Source organism: Chaetodon auriga, chromosome 8 (assembly GCF_051107435.1).
Source record: "Chaetodon auriga isolate fChaAug3 chromosome 8, fChaAug3.hap1, whole genome shotgun sequence".
Lineage (NCBI taxonomy): Eukaryota > Metazoa > Chordata > Actinopteri > Chaetodontiformes > Chaetodontidae > Chaetodon > Chaetodon auriga.
Window position 1 is genome coordinate 25,006,692 of NC_135081.1, and position 18,779 is coordinate 25,025,470.

The 18,779-nt window shown below is 41.8% G+C and overlaps 2 protein-coding genes across 5 annotated transcripts; one reads left to right on the forward strand and one right to left on the reverse strand.

The window, feature by feature from the left end:
* The first annotated feature begins 419 nt into the window (after positions 1 to 419).
* cblc (Cbl proto-oncogene C, E3 ubiquitin protein ligase) lies at positions 420 to 15,192 on the forward strand. 4 transcript variants are annotated; one of them, XM_076737253.1, is made up of 14 exons: positions 420 to 585; positions 1,274 to 1,633; positions 7,025 to 7,171; positions 7,272 to 7,428; positions 8,129 to 8,250; positions 8,881 to 9,018; positions 9,108 to 9,195; positions 9,322 to 9,453; positions 11,691 to 11,873; positions 12,538 to 12,669; positions 12,851 to 12,909; positions 13,191 to 13,274; positions 13,386 to 13,438; positions 14,484 to 15,192. In XM_076737253.1, the coding sequence occupies exons 2-14, from the start codon at positions 1,281 to 1,283 to the stop codon at positions 14,615 to 14,617; spliced, it is 1,782 nt and encodes a 593-aa protein (XP_076593368.1). In that variant the 5' UTR covers positions 420 to 585; positions 1,274 to 1,280; the 3' UTR covers positions 14,618 to 15,192. The 4 variants fall into 4 exon arrangements, with proteins under 4 accessions (XP_076593368.1, XP_076593370.1, XP_076593371.1 ...); XM_076737255.1 differs by having other exon boundaries at positions 457 to 585; positions 12,854 to 12,909; XM_076737256.1 differs by having other exon boundaries at positions 457 to 585; positions 11,694 to 11,873; positions 12,854 to 12,909.
* Positions 15,193 to 15,493: 301 nt separating this feature from the next.
* LOC143325192 (trypsin-like) lies at positions 15,494 to 17,618 on the reverse strand. The gene is made up of 6 exons (XM_076738129.1): positions 17,579 to 17,618; positions 17,279 to 17,435; positions 16,741 to 16,839; positions 16,443 to 16,606; positions 15,750 to 15,886; positions 15,494 to 15,646 (listed from the first exon to the last, which is right to left on the reverse strand). The coding sequence occupies exons 1-6, from the start codon at positions 17,616 to 17,618 to the stop codon at positions 15,494 to 15,496; spliced, it is 750 nt and encodes a 249-aa protein (XP_076594244.1).
* Between the last annotated feature and the right edge of the window lie 1,161 nt (positions 17,619 to 18,779).

Genomic DNA, 18,779 nt, shown 5'->3' on the forward strand with positions numbered 1-18,779 from the left:
TTCAAAGAAATGGATGGACCCACTGACAGATGAACTGTGCAGCAGAAATTGTGGTGAAATGCCACCTTTTCCGTTTAATTACACAGTAAACACAAGCAAGTGCTTTTTATATCCCAACTGGGGAAGCTGTTGGAGTTGGTGAACTTTGACCTTTGCTTTGAATGCCCTGGCATCCTGCCTGCTAAGAAGCAGCCTACCTGCTTGGATACTGATTTCTGAGGCCCCGTTCACTGCTTTCATTCTCAGTAAATGTTTAGCTTTGAGTCCACACCTCTCTGTCTTCCTCCCTCCTCTCTCTCTCTCTCTCTCTCACTTTCTCTCTTTGCCTGCCTGCCTGAGCAATAGAGCAAAGAAACAAACCTGTTTGGCTGGCTGCAACCAGGAAACCAATCAAAGGGTGCACCAAGAGCAGTGAGAGAGAGAGAGTGCAAGGGTGACATCAAGGAAGAGAGACAAAGAAGCAGCAGCAGCATTTCAGCCAATAACAGAGAACATGTTTCCGCTGAGCTGTGAGTAGATGTCTCTGCTCTGTTGACCCTGACAGTGTGGGACTGCTGTGCTGCTGAGATGTGCGCATGAATATTGGTAAGCATGCTAAACAGTGGACAAAAAGGCTGAGTGTGTTCGGGTGGAGAGATTTGGATGGTACAATCTGAAAGTGTTTCAAAGACAGAGTATGAAACTCTCCCTTCCTTTGTTTTTAGCTCTCTCTCTCTCTCTCTCTCTCTCTCTCTCTCTGTCATGGTTGGCCTCTTGTGTTCTATTGCTGCTGTTATGGAAATCATACAAACCGGCCTGTGTATAACAGACCATGTATTTCTGTATTTTTCTGAAGATATGACAGAGGACTGAGAAGCTACAAAAGGACAGGAATGGCTGTTTTGGGAGGAAATGCTTAGCTTTGTGTGCATCTTTAGAGCTGCCTTAACTGAACGTGCTATCCATTGTTGGATAATTTGATGCGTTTGGATTATTATCATATGGATCAAGGGTGGATGCTGTTTGATGAGGCTAAGATGTGTGTTTCTAAGATGAGGCTGGGCACTCACAAAACTCACAATGAACGCCAGCTTAAACATGTTAAAACCTGAGTCAGTGTGAGTAGCTGCTTCTAGTTCTGCTCATAAAGATTCACACATGCAAAAATTGAGCTTTCAAATCTCTTAAAACAGTAGGACCATTACTATTTATTGTCAAGCCCCGCTAAACACACATACACACAGTCAGACTGACATTTAAGCTCGTTTTTGATTCACATCACTTTCAAACACAGCAAAGTTATGGCGGCGTCAGGTTCAGGTGCTTCCCAGACCCCGACCAGTGGAGACCGGCGGCTGGTGGACAAGGCCATCAAAAGACTGGATAAGCTCTACGAGCTGTGCACTAACCCCCGGCTGGGCCTGAGGAACAGTCCTCCATACCTGCCAGATCTGGTATCTGAGACGACGGCGCTGCTCATACAGGTGTGGGAGCCCTACAGAGGCTCCAGGCCGGGAGGCATCCAGGTGCCCCGGGGAGACGAAGCCAAGTACCTGAGGGTCCACATCAGAAACCTGCTGGATAAGACGGACAGGGCGGTGCTGCTCTTTAAAGAGGGACGGGAGAAGATATTCGAGGAGACGTCCAGCTACAGGTAAGAGGGCCCCTGGCTGACACCTCACCCACACACAAGAGGAGCTCGTGTTAGTGGAACGGGTGGACTTCACTTTAAAGATATTCTCAAGAGTCTTTGACTTCTTTTCTTTAAGTTTCTTTAAAAAACAGGTTTAAACAAAGCCTTCATTAAATGCTTTATTTCTTCATGACCACCTCCTCTGTCCCTTTGAGAATACTCATAATAAGTAATAACTTCATAAGAATCATGTGTTCTCATTTGGAGTACAAGTGACAAAATAATGAAGTTGCTTGAGAGAAAAAAATGCAAAAATGTAGACGATTAATCTTTTCAGTAATTAACTGAAAATGTCAAAATATGCCAAATGTAGCCTCTTAATGTGAGAATTTGCTGTTTCTCTGCGTTTAGTATTGTTATGAATTTAATATCTTCAGGTTTTAGGTCTGAAAAAACAAGACATCTGAAGACATCATCTCAGGCTCATATAGACTAAATGGTTAATTGATCATTTTATTAGAGAATCTTCAGATTAATCGGAACAGATTGGCAGTTGCAGCTTGAAAACTAACATTCTCTCACATTCCTGAAACACTGTCCAGTCTTTTTTGATTTATTTGGCCAGATTTTAAATAAAATGTGTTTCCGTCTGCCGCCACCTTTCCGTACTATAATTTCCATCAGCTGGAGTTGAGTTTCATTCAATCATGAAGCTCCACATTTTCACTGCTCACAGCATTAGAAAATTCAACAGCAACAATTCTTCCCAAAAACAGTGTCTCTGGAACTCAGGATACTCTACAGATCACATCGTTCTTACGGGGACTTTGCCTTATAATTACAATGAAAACTGTTAGCAGAGATTATTCAGTGTAATCGGGAAACCATGTTCTATTTCCAAGAAGTTTCCCTGTGACTGCACTTGAATTATTAACTCCATTCAAACCAAACCTATCTGCATGGCCAGGTACCACCTGAGGTAACTGACCATGTAAGGATTGGTTTATATTGCGGTAACCATTTTCTGTCCCACTCAGCCAGATTATGTTTTTCAGACAAATTCCTTCCAGTAGTCCGACTGTAAGACAAATAAACTGACCATGGGTTCAAAGAGAGGCCACATGTGCCCTCAATTTTTTATCAGTACCATTGAACCGGGGCTTGGGCTTGTGCTAGAATCCGAAAATAGCCTTCTTTCAGTCATGCAAATGACTGAAAGAAAGAGTTCTAACTTAGTGCTTGGAAATAATCATAGAGACTTCGACCGCTCCTTGAACACTAAAGTAAGTGCTCTGAAATAACTATTTTTCACCATCTACAGAAGCTGTAAATAAAATAAAATATTCCCCCAAGTCAAATATAGACTTCACTGTGTGCTAAGAAAAAAATGACCATGTTCTGTTAAGTTTACTGTTCGGCTGAAGTGGATATTTGGGAGCAGCTAAAAGGAGTGACTTTTTTTATTTGGAGTTTGGGCTGCAGCCCCTGCTGCTGTTGGGACTACTAATGACGAAGGTGGAAAAAGGGGCCAAACCTGCATCTTTGTGATGCTAATGTGGGGGAAGCAGGCAAAAGAAATTACAACCGCAGCATGAGAGCAGCTTGGGAGAGAGATAGTCTGGCCTTGAACGGACATTTTCTTCGTGTACGGCCGTACGGGTGTGTCAGCAACGTATATACAGATATGCTCTGCTTTTCTTTTACAGTATCTTTAACCTTCCATACTTTCAAATAACATCTGTATTTGAGTTTTAAGTCTTTACTCTTGCATTTTTTTGGATGAAGACATGCCGATAAAGTACTCGTCGCCCATCTATCTATCAGTCTATCTACAGTATATATTTATATATATATATATATCAAACTGAATCAGTTTGATAATGGGATATGATCCCTCACAAAATACTTCTTTTTCCCATTTTACACACATGACAAGGTTTTTCTGATTTGAAATGAAACACAGTACGCTGCACTGAAAAATTAAAACTGACCATTTTTTACATGACACTGCGACTACTTTGCATGTGCCGCTTTGTTTGACTGAGTCAGTTGAGGCACAGTCAAACAAAGTTTATTATACAAGCTTTATTATACAACATACGCGCATTACATTACACTGTAAATTGTTAAAGACACTAGCTTTTATCAAATCTTTATTACACTGGAATCTGAAACTCAAATAAGCTATTTTGGAGATATATTGCATCATTTTCCAGATCTCTCTGCACACATAATATAACAGATGGCCTTGTCACCGCAGCCAGTGTGCATGGGCAGTCATGTGGCAAATTCATACAGTTTTATGTGTAATGTGGCTTAGATGTCTCGGCAAATTGTGTAAATATCCTCTTTTGCGTATTTAGAATGTCCTGTCATAATGTCCTCTTTTTCGCAGCTTGTTGTCCCACAGACTCAGGCAGGTACGCTGACTGGTGGATGGTCAGAATAACAGTCTCCGTTTTGTAAGTGAAATTTCTGCGACGCTATCACGTCAAGCTAAAAACAGAACTGAGATGAGGCTGAAGGTGAAGAAACAGACAGCGGAATGTTTAGCGGACGGAAAATTATTGTCCATGACATGCTGATAGCATTGACCTCTCACTGGAATCGAAGTAACATGCAAATATGTTTCTTTGTTAAACATGCATCTAATACCGAAACAGCATAAGAAACATATTTAGCCAGTGCATAAGTTAATAAATCAGTTTATGCAGCCGTTAAAGAGGAAAAATCATCTTTTCAAAGTCAAACATTTCCCAAAAAATAATAATAATGAACCGACGACGCCCTTCATGTTGGGTTTGATTTTGACACTGACAAATATTTGATCAGTGTTTGATATCTTAGTGTACTCATCACATTCAGGGTGTGGCTAGACTTAGAATTTCTTTTTTTGCTAAAACAAGCATTGAAATATGTTAAGAGCATACAGAAAAGACTTCTTCCAGCAGCTGTTGGTAGAGTGCAGGCTTTCAAATCTGTCTGCCCTCAAGATCTACGGGAGTTATTGTCTGCGGACGGACAACACATGGAGCCTCGTCAGGTGCGCTGATCTCTAGCAATGACATTACTGCTGCAAAGGAGTCCTGTAATGCAGTGCATTGTCCAGTGTCTCTACTGCATACAAGATCTCAGCCATTCATCCAAAAATAACATTTGCTGTCGTGTGTTTACTGTAAATTTCACCACCATCCTTTTTCATGATATTTGCGTGCATGCGGGCCGAGCCAGAGATGTGGCATGCACGTCACCTCCTGTTAGCTCTCTTCTCCTCAACACCAAAGAGGTTTTTCTTTTCCTCACTGAGGTGGAAAGTCTATGACCACCACCCACACTATCAAAAGGCCTTCTAGTGAATGGTGGAGGCAGGAACAAATCTGCAGAAGATTTCAAGACTTGCATCAAAAATGTCTTGTAAATAACGGCACGGTGGAATGAAGATGAGAATTTGTTGTCAAATTCAATAGATATGATTGACTTGAACTGCACAATACTGTATTTAGGTTTCAGTATCAATAGATGTCCTCCTCTATATATGAATTTAATCGGATCTGTATTAGTTTTAGTGGTATTACTGTAGTTTGTGTATTTTGAAAATAGTCTAAATTAAAAATGGCAAAATATACTGTACTTAAAATCATGTTACAGCATTTTTATGTGTTTTTGATTTGTTAATGTATTGAATGGTGATAATGAAAATTGACTTTAAACGTAGTGTTTTGGTCAGTTTGATCTACTTTTAGTATGAGATTCAAGATTCAAGAATTTTATTGTCATCATGCAAGCGCAACAAAATTGCAGTTGCATCGACCTCGAATTGTGTTCTTTTATTTAAAACTTAACACATATTTACAAAGAACAGATAAGCCAGGAATGAGATAATAAATGTAAAATATCAGTGATAAAAAGTACAGAATCTAAGCACTGTAAGTACAAAATGTAAGCAATGTAAAATACAGCTAATGGTTTTATAAAAGCTTCAGCAGCAAATGTGCAGTAAAGGTGCAGTGTGACAGATATGGAGTGATGGTGTGATGTGGAACTACTGCACATAATCAGTGGCATGTAGGTTAATATTGCACATGTTCAAATGACGGCAGCACATCGGTCTTGTCAGACTGAGGAGATGCTTGACTTCAGCCTTTGGGAAGAAGCACTGAGAGAGCACAGTGACAAACTGCACAGACACAAACTGCAGTCAAACTACACCACACTCACATCTGCATACACACCAACAATGTTGCACAGATGTCCGACACAGAGATGCTGCAGATGCCGATACATTTGTGCACGTGTGGATTGATCTGAAGCCGCTGCCTGATGTGAGGAGCTTAAGCAGAAGATGTCCAGGGTGTGTAATGTCTTTTATGAATGTCCCAGCCCTCCTCACACCGAGAGCGCTGTGAAGAGGTTCTAGTAATGGCAGCTCAGTGCCAACAATGCCCTGTGCTGTTTTCACCATACGCTGGAGGGCTTTTTTTGTCAGGGTTTGTTGCAGCTGCTGCAGCTGTCGTGCAGTTTACTGTATCTCTACATCACCTGTCGCATTTTGGCAGAGAAGTGTACGAGGACTATGTATGAGAAGTAAACTCAAGAGTTGAGCAATGTGCAAAAAGAATATTTAGAAATGACCCCAGAAGAGCCTAGAAAGAGTGAAGACTGGCCTAAAGTGACACACTGGCCACTGGAACATTTTGTGGTATTCACAGGCAAGCATGCAGCAGAGAGCATCCTGTTTGGTAGCTGGGCCACCCTTTGTGTGTGTTTGCATGTGTGTTTCTGGGTGTGCATATATGGAAAGTATCAGCAATGCTTGTTTCAACTGAAACATAAACGCAGCCTGTCATATGAGTTTAAACAAACAAGATATAAAGTATTAACCAGTGATTCAGACACAGAGATGGCAGGTGCTTGAAGGTGGCTGTAGACTCTAATTTCCTCGTATTTCTATACAATTTACTCATAACTATTATCTACTCACAGCCAATCATTGTAGAACATTGTTGTCTAGTATCACATGGACGATTTCTCACACCTACTGTGCAACTCTAAGCTAGTGACACTTTATTTATTATTGTGTCAAACTTTAAATAGTCACACAGGTTAGATGCAAGAGCACCAATTGTAAATGTGATATAAAATAATAAAGATTTATTTCTGCAGATACAAATGTTCCATGTTATTGGCCCTTTGAGCTTTAAAACTTTTACAAGGAGGTGTGCGAGATAAGGGTTGTTTGTTTAAGGCAGGTTCATATAGGTTCATATATTTGGTTCATATATTTGTATGAAAGCACAACCTACTCTGCTTGTGTATTTTTACATATATTTTCAACACCACTGGGCCAGAAAGCCTAAGTATACCTATTTCTATTTCTGCAATCACAACTCAAAGTCTGTCTTTCACTCTCAGGAGGAACTTGACCAAACTGTCCCTGCTGTTCAGTCACATTCTCTGGGAGCTGAAGGCCATGTTTCCAGGGGGGTGTTTTCAGGGTGACACTTACAGGGTGACCAAGACGGAAGCCGATGAGTTTTGGAGGCATTCGTTTGGAAACAAGTGAGCGTGGGATGTTTTCATAATGAGGGACTTTTTTCTTTCTTTGTGTACGTTTTATGTGTGTCCACTTTTGCTATGAGTTAATGATGTGTTCTTGCAGGTGTATAGTGCAGTGGAGTAACTTTAAAGAGCAGCTGCAGAGCATTCATGCGTTTGAGGAAGGGATGGAGTCCATGGCTCTGAAGTCGACTATTGATCTCACCTGTAATGACCACATCTCTGTGTTTGAGTTTGACATCTTCACTAGACTGTTTCAGGTAAAGATCATAAAGAGATTACGTGAGAAATAGTTTGACATTTTGGTGAATACGCTTCGTTGCTTTCTTGCTTAGATGAGACGATGGATGCCACTCTCTGATCTGCAGCCAGTTAGCTTAGCTTAGCATAAAGAGTGGAGTAGTCCAGCTCAGTCTAAAGGGAACAAAAATATCCACCTATCAGCACCTCTAAAGCTCACAAAATTATAATCTAAATCTCATTTGTTTATCAGGACACTAACCTAATTGTAAAAGCAGCTGTAGCTTTATTGGGGCTGTGTTAGGCTATCTCCTGAGTGGGCACAGTGATTTCCTGGCCTCTCAGCTGGTTCCCTGGCAACCTCACTGCAATGACAAGGCTCCAGTGAGTCACTGCGCCAGCCCAAGAAATAGTCCAGCACATATTCCCCCTTAAACACAACCTGTCATATGATTTTAACCAAAGAAGACATAATGTGTTAATCATGCTTCAGATACAGAGATGGCAGGTGCTGGACGGTGGTTTTATTATTTATAAGTACACTTATACACTAACCTCTAGCTTTGTCCCCCTGTTTGCAGGCTTTTTGCTAAGCTAAGCTTACTGGCTGCAGGCTGTAGCTTTGTATATAGATACCAAATAATTGCATCTACCAAAATGCTGAACGGTTCCTTTAATGATGAGACACGAGCTCACATCCTGAGTCTCCTCTCATTTTAGCCCTGGAGGTCACTCATAAGGAACTGGAACCAGCTAGCTGTGACTCATCCGGGCTACATGGCCTTCCTCACCTATGACCAGGTTGTAGCTCGACTGGAACACTACCTGCACAGACCCGGGAGGTGAGGAGGAGCACGCCAACACACTCTGACTGACGCAAGCAAAGCTGATGAATGTCACACACATCGAGTTAAATCTCGCAGTTGATCTTAGTTGTAAGAAATCAGGCCCTTGAAGAGACAAAGAACCACAGCACTCCAACAACTTTAAGTGCCGGGTTAGTCATTAGTCAAGTTTACAAATTCAGGGGAAAGAGGCTTCACTTGTAATGTTTTAATCTGTTTAAAAGTACCTTTCATGTCTCTTGAGTTTTTGGCGTATTTTTCACAGTGCATCAAACTCAAGCTTTCCAGCTTTCCGTCAAGGATTCAAGAGTTTTTGTCCTTGTTATGTCGAGTACAGCTTAATGAAATTACGTAGATGAACTATAAGTGTGCCCCAAAGTGTCACGAGTGCACATACACTGTAGCATCAGTATTTTCAAGAGGAATTTCATAGGAGTTAATTGCACAACTACAGAAAACACAGAACCAAACACAGACCAAGGTGACTGTATTTGGAAGAGACTCATTGACACCCAAAACAAAATAACGTTCAAGTGATTTATCTGTCAACGTCTTTTCTGTGCGATTGTGAATTTATTTTCTGTCTTGTAAACAAGTATGATTTGAAAACATCTCTTTCCCTCCCAGCTATATCTTTCGTCTGAGCTGCACAAGAATGGGCCAGTGGGCTATTGGCCATGTGACCACTGAAGGTAGCATTGTCCAGACCATCCCCCAGAATACATCTCTGTACCAGGCACTCATTCAGGGCTTCAAGGAAGGCTGGTTAGGACAAACACAAACAGGTCACTGGTTTATTTTTGTTTGTTTATTTGTGTCCTTTCTCTAAGTGCTGCGTGTTTCTGTGCCTGCAGCTACCTTTACCCAGATGGCCGTGATGTGAACCCTGACTTGACGAGCTTGTGTGAACCGGCCCAGAGGGGCAAAGTCAAAGTGACAGAAGTAAGCGGATGCACTTTATACCTCTTTATCAATTTATCAAGCCGCCAACAGCAAGCGAGAGAAAAGACAAAGCATAGATCATATCCTGAGATGTTCTCTTGTTGTTTTCTGTCTGACACCAAACAGGAGCAGTATGAGCTCTACTGTGACATCGGCAGCACCTTCCAGCTGTGTAAGATCTGTGCAGAGAGGGATAAGGATACTCGTATCCAGCCCTGCGGACATCTCCTGTGTCAACCCTGCCTCACAGGCTGGCAGGTATGAACCCCCATCCACTTACTCACTGCAGCCTGCTGTACAGTACATCCAGTTTCATGTTAAATTTTGAGACTTTTACCGTAACAAGTGCTGTGCGTTCAGTGAAGTGAAACAGCCTGCGCTGATAAGATTTATTTTTGTAGGCCAACTTGTAGCCATGGTTATGCAACCACGGCTTTTTTGGATGTTGGTTGTCGCCCCACCGAACTGTAACAATGCCGGTTATTTGAATGTGGTTTGGGGTTGATGTCAAAAATATGATCTGTGTTCAGCAAAGCATATGAGTGGCATTCACATGCTTTGTTAAAAAAAACAAACAAAAAAAAACGCACACATCAACGCCATGGCTGATCTTTTCATTTTAAGCAAAGAAACTTAAATTTCTCAATATCACCCTGCTCAACATTTCAGTTGAATATAGAATTGATCATGCTGCTAGCTTTAACTCGTGTTGCATTATTTACAAGCATCCAATCAGCGTAGCCATCTAGTTTGCAACATCGCTCTCTTGATATGCTCACATAACTTAGATCTGCTAGCCAGTGAGGTCATGCAAAGTTTAGAAACAGAAATAAGAGGACAGTAAATATCTCAATCTCTATGATTTGCCTGAAAGGTAGGCTGTTGACGCCTTCAAGGCCGATCACGATCGACAAATCATCAGATCGCCCACCCCTACTTGATTATGAGTTCATATTACATCAGTCAGCCTTATTGAAACTACACAACAGCTTAAGGAACATTCAGTACACCTCTGCTTTTGAACTGGGTCACATCACATCCACAAACATATCAACTCTCCAGCTCTCTCAGGGCACAAAAAGACCTGTGGACTCCTCACTTAAACCTGAAAAGAATTCTTTGCATGAGCAAATTGTTTGATAACTTGCTAGAGAGACAAGCATGGCGCTTGGTTCACTGGTTCAAAAAGAAAAGGGCTGTGAAATGAACCATCAACATCAATGACAGATGCTGCCAGTGTGTAAACTGACAACGGAAAAAATTGTAGACAGGGTATATGATGGGACTGCCAGCCTGATCACATCTATATAAATGTCAAAGATACACAGAATATCATACAGTGATCCTTCATTGAAATCTATTACATTTGACCGTTTTGCCCACAAATGCTAAGAGTATGTCTGTAAATCATTCACTTAGTCATCCGGTGGACAGTGTGTCCTGTGTGCACTTTTTTCGCTCCTTCAACGGGACTCCCCCCCCCCCCGCCTACTTCCTCTTTCAATCATGACATTGAAAACATTCAATAAGAATTAGGGCTGCTTCTGGCGAATTACAGTTTCATGCTCTCCTACTGTTTCTTTCAGTCAGCCAGCCAGTTGCTCCTCATCTGCTCAGGAGGTGTTTAAGCCTTTGCAAAGGTGCAGGCAACAAGTCCTGACATTTGGCTGAGGACTTCCTGTGTGAGCTCAGGCTGACATCCTCCTCAAACCGTATTGGTCACATTTACTTTGTGTGTGAGAAAGAGTGAGAGGGACAGACAGACACACAGACAGACAGACAGGAAAAGAGCATTAGATACGCTTTGTGGACGTCACACCACAATGGAAAAGTTGTAGTTGGTATAAATTGTGGTTAAGCAAACTTCCTTCACAGGTTTACGGTATTATACAACTATTTTGATGATTGTCAAGAAAAAAACAGGCAGTTAAACTCTGACGTAACAAAGGCCTCTGCACACATGTGCAGCTGAATACCAGATAACAGGGTGCGCCTGTACAACAAAAGTGTTACTACAGGTTCTTCAAAGCAGTGTGGGTAAGTAAAAAAAAACTGAAATTGGCCAAATAGTAATTGTTCAAACTGCAGGTATATCAGTCAGCCAAACAGATAAGAGGAGCAGTCTGCAGATGCAGCCTGTCCATGTTGTTGACCTGATTTTTCAAAGGGGATTGCTAATCACAGGAATCAACAACAAAAGACACACAAAGCCTGCGCTGTATGCAAGAGCAATGAAAGAAAAAGTGAAATGTCATGATTCACTTTCGTCTTTATCTGGCTTGCATTCGTGGAAAACCACAATCTACTGTGTCTGTTGAACGTAGTATTTTCCATCACTTTCATGTCTGGAAAAAGTGGTGGCTTTTTTCTTTGAAGACGACGTATTCCACTACGCACAGTTCTAAAGGCACAAAACTGTTCTCAACACAATGTGTGACAACCACTTTTTACATTCATTTAATGTTTCCATTTTCCTGTCATCGATAATCATCTAGCAGAAGTCAGCCGGCCACACCTGCCCATACTGTCGCTGCGACATCAGAGGAACAGAGACGATCCTGATCGAGCCCTACCTGCCAGGCGGGGGTCAGTGGGAGGAAGAGGGTGAGGACGATGCAGAGGACGACACCCATGAGGACATTGAACTGATTGTAAAGGAAATGGCTGCCCTGAAGAAGGTATGTAAATACATTTATGAGTGTTTGTTATGTATTAGCCACACTAGTCGTGCTGTAAATCTGTTGGTCAGTCCCCCAATTTGGTCCAGACTGAAATGGCTCAACACCTTTTGTATTGATCTTTGGTGTCAATATTAATGGAAAGACATTCATGTGTCCACCAAGGTGAACTGTTCTAAGTTTGGTGATCTTTACTTTTCTTCTAGCGCTACCATCAGGTACAATTTTACATTAGTCTAATATTTTGGTTGTTAACCAAATACCTGAAATACTATAGCTACAATTCTGAATATGGAGAACATTACACCTGCTTAGCATGTGTCACTGTGAGCATGTTAGCATGCTGATATTAGCATTTGGCTTAAAGCATGTGCAGCCACAGAAAGTTGCTAGCATGTAGCTTGTTCTGCAACTGTCTGTCTGCAACTCATTCAGTCCATGTGATTTAGTAGGAGTTATATCTTCAAATCCAGACACCTCACTTGCAACATGTCAAGTCCAGTTAGTTTTATATAGAGCCTCTGTACAGCATATGGCACTTCTATCCTTAGACATGCATCCTCAGCCCTTCCTGTACTCTCCTCCTGACATTAAAGTAATGCTTGCCAATGAAGAACAAATGAAGCAAGAATCCCCACTGACTGCCAGCATTTTCTCTCAACAGTTCTCAAGTTTGGATTACCAGGTTCCCAGATCCCACCACAGCGGTCCACCCCTGCCCCCCAAAAACAACACTGCCCCCCGCTGTCCATCCCCCTCCAGCCAGACGGCGGCCAACCTCTCCCATTCCCGTTTGGTAAGCTCCCACTGACTCAGGCTATGCACATATTGTTGGTGCGATGTGTTAATTTTCTCCATCCTCAAGGACACTAAACTCTGAGGAACGTTAATTCATGCACAGCACTGCAGAGACCAGCTACGGAATGAGCGTTTGGTTGCTATTCCTGCACAATCTTTGTGACATTTCATCTCTTCAGCAGGCTCAGAGTGGTAATGAAGCACGTAGAAGACATAAACAACACACAAAGATGAGCAGGTGAGACACTGTTTCAGTCAGAGCGATAAAGGGGAAAAATTCTGTTGATGTCCACAAGAAGTATTCAAGAGTCTAAATGCTGCTAAAACTAACAGCGTGACTTCCTGCTACTGAGATAAGGATTTTGACACCTGACACAAGTTACTGTAACCTCTAACAAGTGTTCAGCATAACGCTCAGGACACGCAGGATGACTTTGAATATCTGGATCAACTGTGCAAAGATTCAGCAGGTCGCGATAACATGGGGGAGATAAAATATGTTGTGTTGTTTCCGTTTAGACATCAGGGAGAGGAGTCAAACAGCAGTGAGGAGGAGAGCTCTGGTGGTTTGTGGCGGCCTCAGTCATACCCGCTCTCCCACAGGTGACTGACCGTCTACCCTGACTCATTGCAGTAAACCAGTATTTTCACCTGAGCCTTGATTTTATTTGCTCTTGTTCAGCAGCTAACCTCATATTGTCCTGTTTTAAACAGCGCTGAATTCCTCACAGAAGCAACGTTTTCTTCTTCTCCGAAGGGTGTGAACAGTAAGTTATTGCTCGTCCTGAACTGTGCGAAAATGGTGTTGAAGTTAAGTAGAAGTGTGATTATTCTACGCTATGCAGAGAATATTATCCTAAGCATTGTACAAGGTTGTAAGACAGTGGTTCTGAAACTTTTCCTTTCAAGCCTCCACTTGGAAACCGATGCATGCACAAATTTGTTGAGAGATAACAGTACTGGGACATCTGGTTAAATTTTAACATTATCAAGACTGTGAGCTGTATGTATCTTCTCATGGATGTTTGTCATTTGATTCTGTTATGCAAATTAGAAAATGTGACTTAAACTCTGAGTTTTTACTGACAGATGTCACAGGGCGGTCATGCTACACTGACAGTTAACTCCAGAGCAAGACAAGCTTCCTCATATGTTGGATTTGACTGATGTCTGAGCTTAATGAGCACTTGTTGAGAACTTGTTTTTCTCTCCTTCCCTCTCTAAAGTCTGGCCCAAATGTCTTGTACTTGCCACGTTATCTTATTGTTCCCAGATGAATCATAATCACAGACCTTTTCCACAGCAGGCGTTTTGACACACCATTGCAGAAAAGCACAAGTGGAACTAATAACATTAATGAAGGCTCAGTTCCAGCAATTATTGCAATGCAGTGCAGTCATTGGTAATGTTATGAGTACACCTTTGTTTGATGGGTCAAAATGTTCGGCTTTACCACAATGACTCAGAGTGAGAACCACTTATGTATGCATTCAGTCTTAAGTGTTCAAGTTAATTTGCACAACTCAAGTAAAGTTCCTAATCAAAACTTCAGAAGTTTCATAAGTCACATTTTAATTCCCCGGCGTGGGATAAATAACGTTTTATCTTGTCTTATCTTATTTTAATCTAACACTAGTTTCATGCTAGAATTCATTCATTCACCTAAAAAGTTAATATATCTCCTTTTAAAATCAGACATGAGTTTTTCAGAAGTGATGGAACCAGATTCTATGTCTTATATCTCCTTAGTCTTACACAGTGTTCATGTGAACTGTATGTTTTATTACGTCCTGTATTTGTGTTTTTGTGTAGGTGGGGCAGCATGGCTCGGACCCTCCAGCCCAGTCAAACAGAGACAAAGAACAAAAGAGCGGGAGGAAAGGAGAGCGGGGCTCAGAAAAGACAAACATAGCCTGGGAGAGGTGACGAGAACAATGTCATCATGACAGAAAAGCAACCCGTGCACTCTAAAAGACTCTTCAGATAAAAAGAGCGATACCTGGCAACTAAAACATCTTAACTCCACCAATCAGTGAATGTGAAAATTGTTTTTGGTGTCATGTTTAACTGTAAAAGACTGGGTGTCTGCTGCACTGCTGAAGTTGAGATGAGTGGGTGGGACTGACAGGAAAATGGCTCAGTGAGGCCTCCTACTGCTCAATAATCACACTGCCATTATCTCCACAGCAGGTTCAGTACGGATTCCTGAATATAGTCTTGCACACTGTCTTCTTTGCAATGAAAGCGTTTTCAGAGCCCTCGCAAAATAACAGAAATTAATGAAAGGCTTGATGTTTGAAAATGTAATAAAATGGACAATGAAGGGGGGGGGGGGGTGTCACATATCTAGGTTGAATATATGAAATAATAGAGATATGCTACCTCATCATTTAACCCATATGACAAGTTTGTTCTTCTAAATACGTTATGTGAATAAATAAAGGTTTCTCCGTCCGTAACTCCATCAGACAGCCTAATATGATGCTAACATCAAAACAATAAAACCAACAACTAACACATACTTGAGCCTCTGAAGCAGTTTCATTTGGTTTATTTTCTCCCATTTTGGACATGAAAATGTGGCCACACAAAAGAAAAATGAGCGTAAACCAAGTGGTTTTATTTTATTTTCTGTGCTCGGGCATACGTGTGTTGAGTTTGGATGTGTGAGGGGGGAAACTTCAAAGGAGACAAGGCACCAGAGAAGGAGAGAAAAAAAGAAGTTAGGGCTGTAAAAGAAAGGAGTGAGTGGCAACGTAGAGCAGAGAAGAGAGGGACAGTGGGAGGGGTGAAGAAAAATAAAGTGAAAATGTATAATGTCTTCAGGGATAGGCTGCCAGGACGTCTTCAATCCAGTAGAGGAACTCACACACTTTGACATAGACTCCAGGGTAGTTGGGCTCGGCACATCCCTGACCCCATGACACCAGGCCGTAGACCTCTCCAAGACACACCAGAGGGCTGCCGGAGTCACCCTGACAAACACAGAGCGTGAGCAGGTATGCAGTGACGAATTCTTCCACACGTACAGAGCTGTGAGTCCACTCACTCTTTGGAGGCATTTACTGCAAAACTCACATTGCATGCGTCTCTGCCTCCATCCATGTATCCGGCACACACCATCCTGCGTGTGATCATGTCCGGATAGGCCCTCTTACACTCAGCATCGTCCACTATGGGCAAATCCAGGCACTGCAGACGGGTTGCCGCGACCCCTTTAACAAGGAGAACAGAGATAGTCATAGAAACCTCTGAGACATCACTGGAAAACGGATAAATCATTTTATAGGATGAGGCTGATGATATTCTATATATTTGTCCAAAAATGTGTTTCCATTTCTCAACACTTTCCAGCAGTGGTGGAATGTACAGTACTTGAATAAAGTAACAGTACTTCAAAATTGTACTTTAGTATTCCAGTTTTCTGCTACTTTATACTTCTAGTCCACTAAATTTTGGAGGCAAATATTGCACTTTTTGTTCCACTACATTTATTTGATTGCTTTAGGTACTTTGCTGATTCAGCTACTGGGTAAACTACAAAGAATGCTGCCACCACCTCCCTCTGCCTCTGAATGGTTGGAAAGCAACATGCTGACTACACCAGTTTGACCAGGGTTGTGTCATTTTTCCAGAAAGAAAACATTTTATCATCAGGATAATTCAAATCAAGGTAAAAACACAGTCTACACTACGAATTCTACACATAATGGCATTAAGCTCATCCTTCACACAGTTCAGCTGTATTCAGTTCACCTATTATCAACCCACCATTGTCTCCTGCGGCGGTGTTACCCCAGCCAGACACAGAGCAGGGGAGCCCTCCTACTGGGCACCCTGTGGGCAATGGGATAGGTGCGACCGCCGCAGTCACCGTCACTGGGTGGAAGAGCTTGATCAGCATAATGTCATAGTCCAGAGTCTGGTAGTCATAGCTGCACACAGAGAAACATGAAATAAGCTCAAGCTGTTTCTCTGCACTGTGTGAAATTAATGAATAAATCAGATCATGAAATCGTGCAGAGGGAAGAAGATTTTCAGACAGGATGCTTCGTTTTTTTGTCCTCACTTAGGGTGCCAGATGATGGTATCTGTCTTCATGAGCTGCTCAGTACCCTCAAACCGTCGCGTGTCGTGTTCTCCCAGGATGACCTGCATGGAATAGGGACTGAGAAAGGAGGTATAATATATTAGAAAAATGTGGAGGCAGAAAAAGCTTTCAGCATTTTACTTCTTAGCATTCGAAATACGTCTTAAACTCCCCATTTCCCCTATTTTGCAAAGACTGCACTACTTATATTTTTAGAGTTCCCACTGTTTCTAATTTCTGCTGCTAGGGGGTCTCTCAATCAAAACACTAAGAAAAGACAGAGTTTGATGATGTCGTGAAGGAGCGTGGGATCATGGGAGTTATTGTCTCCATTGTTATACCACCATTGCCACTGACAATTAATAATTGTGCTCCATCATGAGTGAGCAATACAAACAATAATAAACCATAGAGTGGCCAGCGAGGTAGTTCGCTGACTTCTCCTGCACTGTGTCATCTGGTTTTTCCGTGGTTCCCCGGAAACTAAAGAACTTTTCCTCCATCAGTGTATACTTACTCATACCAACAGTGGGCAACAGACATCACCCACTGTGTGTTGAAGAGCACCCCACCACAAAAGTGGTAACCATAGTTGAGGGAGGCCATGAATGGACGAGAGTTCGGCTCGCATTCCTGCCCGCCGATGATCCGGCCATTTTCGCGGGGAACTGCCGCTGTCACACAAACACACACAGAAAGAGACTGAGGGCAAGAGAAAGAGTAAGACTTGTGTTTCAAAGATATCTGTAACCACAACTTTTCATGTGTGCTCTCATAAGTACGTCTGTACGTGTGTCGTGTCTGTTTCGGTCTTTACCAGCAGCTCCAACCATCAGCAGCAGAGCCAGCAGTCTCATTGTGTCAGATGAAAGATCAGAAGACACCTGGACATACCCCAGCTCATATTTATATCCTACCAGCCCCTCTATGCTCGGCCCATCACTCCCCTCCTCTTCCTGTTGACCCTATCTGTCTCCTCACACTCTGTTCTTTCCTCATGGCGTGAAGTGTCGACCCAAATCTACTCTCTTATCATGCTCCTGTTTTCATGTTTGCCCACTTCTGCCACATCGCGGCACAACCCCTATGGTTATGTCATCTGTGCACCTCATTTACCAATCTGGACCAAGGTCTCCACATATTTAACACCTGTTTAAGGTTCTCTCATGGGTCACTCATTATTGGCAAGCTACAATATGCAAAACAGTTATGCAACCCTCTTTTAGGCTTGAGGTGTTTTTCTGCAATATGAATAAAGGGATGACAAAGAAGTAGCAATTGCTTTTTTTTTTAACCAAGAGTAGACATTTTATTATAAATAATAAACTTTATTTGCATAGCACCTTTCAAAAAAATAAACACTTGATAATAATTGTAACAATAAAATAGAATAAGAATGACAATACAGACAATGCATAACTTTTGATTAAACATAAAGTTTAAAATAGAGTACAAAGAATGCATAAAATTAGGTAAAATACAACAATTTTAAAAGAGGTGTAGCAGTGTATAAGCATGAGAAAGTGAGAGATTTAACTTCATGCAGACTAATAGGATTACAGTTTTGTCCTCATTTAAGGAAATTATTGCTCATCCATTTATTTATTGCCAAAAGACAGTTAGTAATGGAAGCTATAGCTGCAGCATCTTGTGGTTCATCAGAGATGTACAGTTGTGTGCATCTCCATAACTATGGAAATATACATTGTGCTCTCGAATGGATCAAGGCAGCTCCCTTGTGCAACCCCAAAACAGATGTCATGTTTCTGAGACACATGATCTCCAAGACTGACATAAGACTTTCTGCCTTTGATGTTTGTTTCAAACCAGTTTAACACACAGGCACAAAGACCAACAAGCTATTCGAGACAATTAATCAAGATACCGTGGTCAGTCATATCAAACGCTGCACTGAGATCTAAGAGGACAGCAGCTGAGATCTTATTTTCATCAGAATTCAGTCTGCGGTCAGTGATTATTTTAGTTTTCGCCACAAAGATGCTGTTTTACAGTTCTGC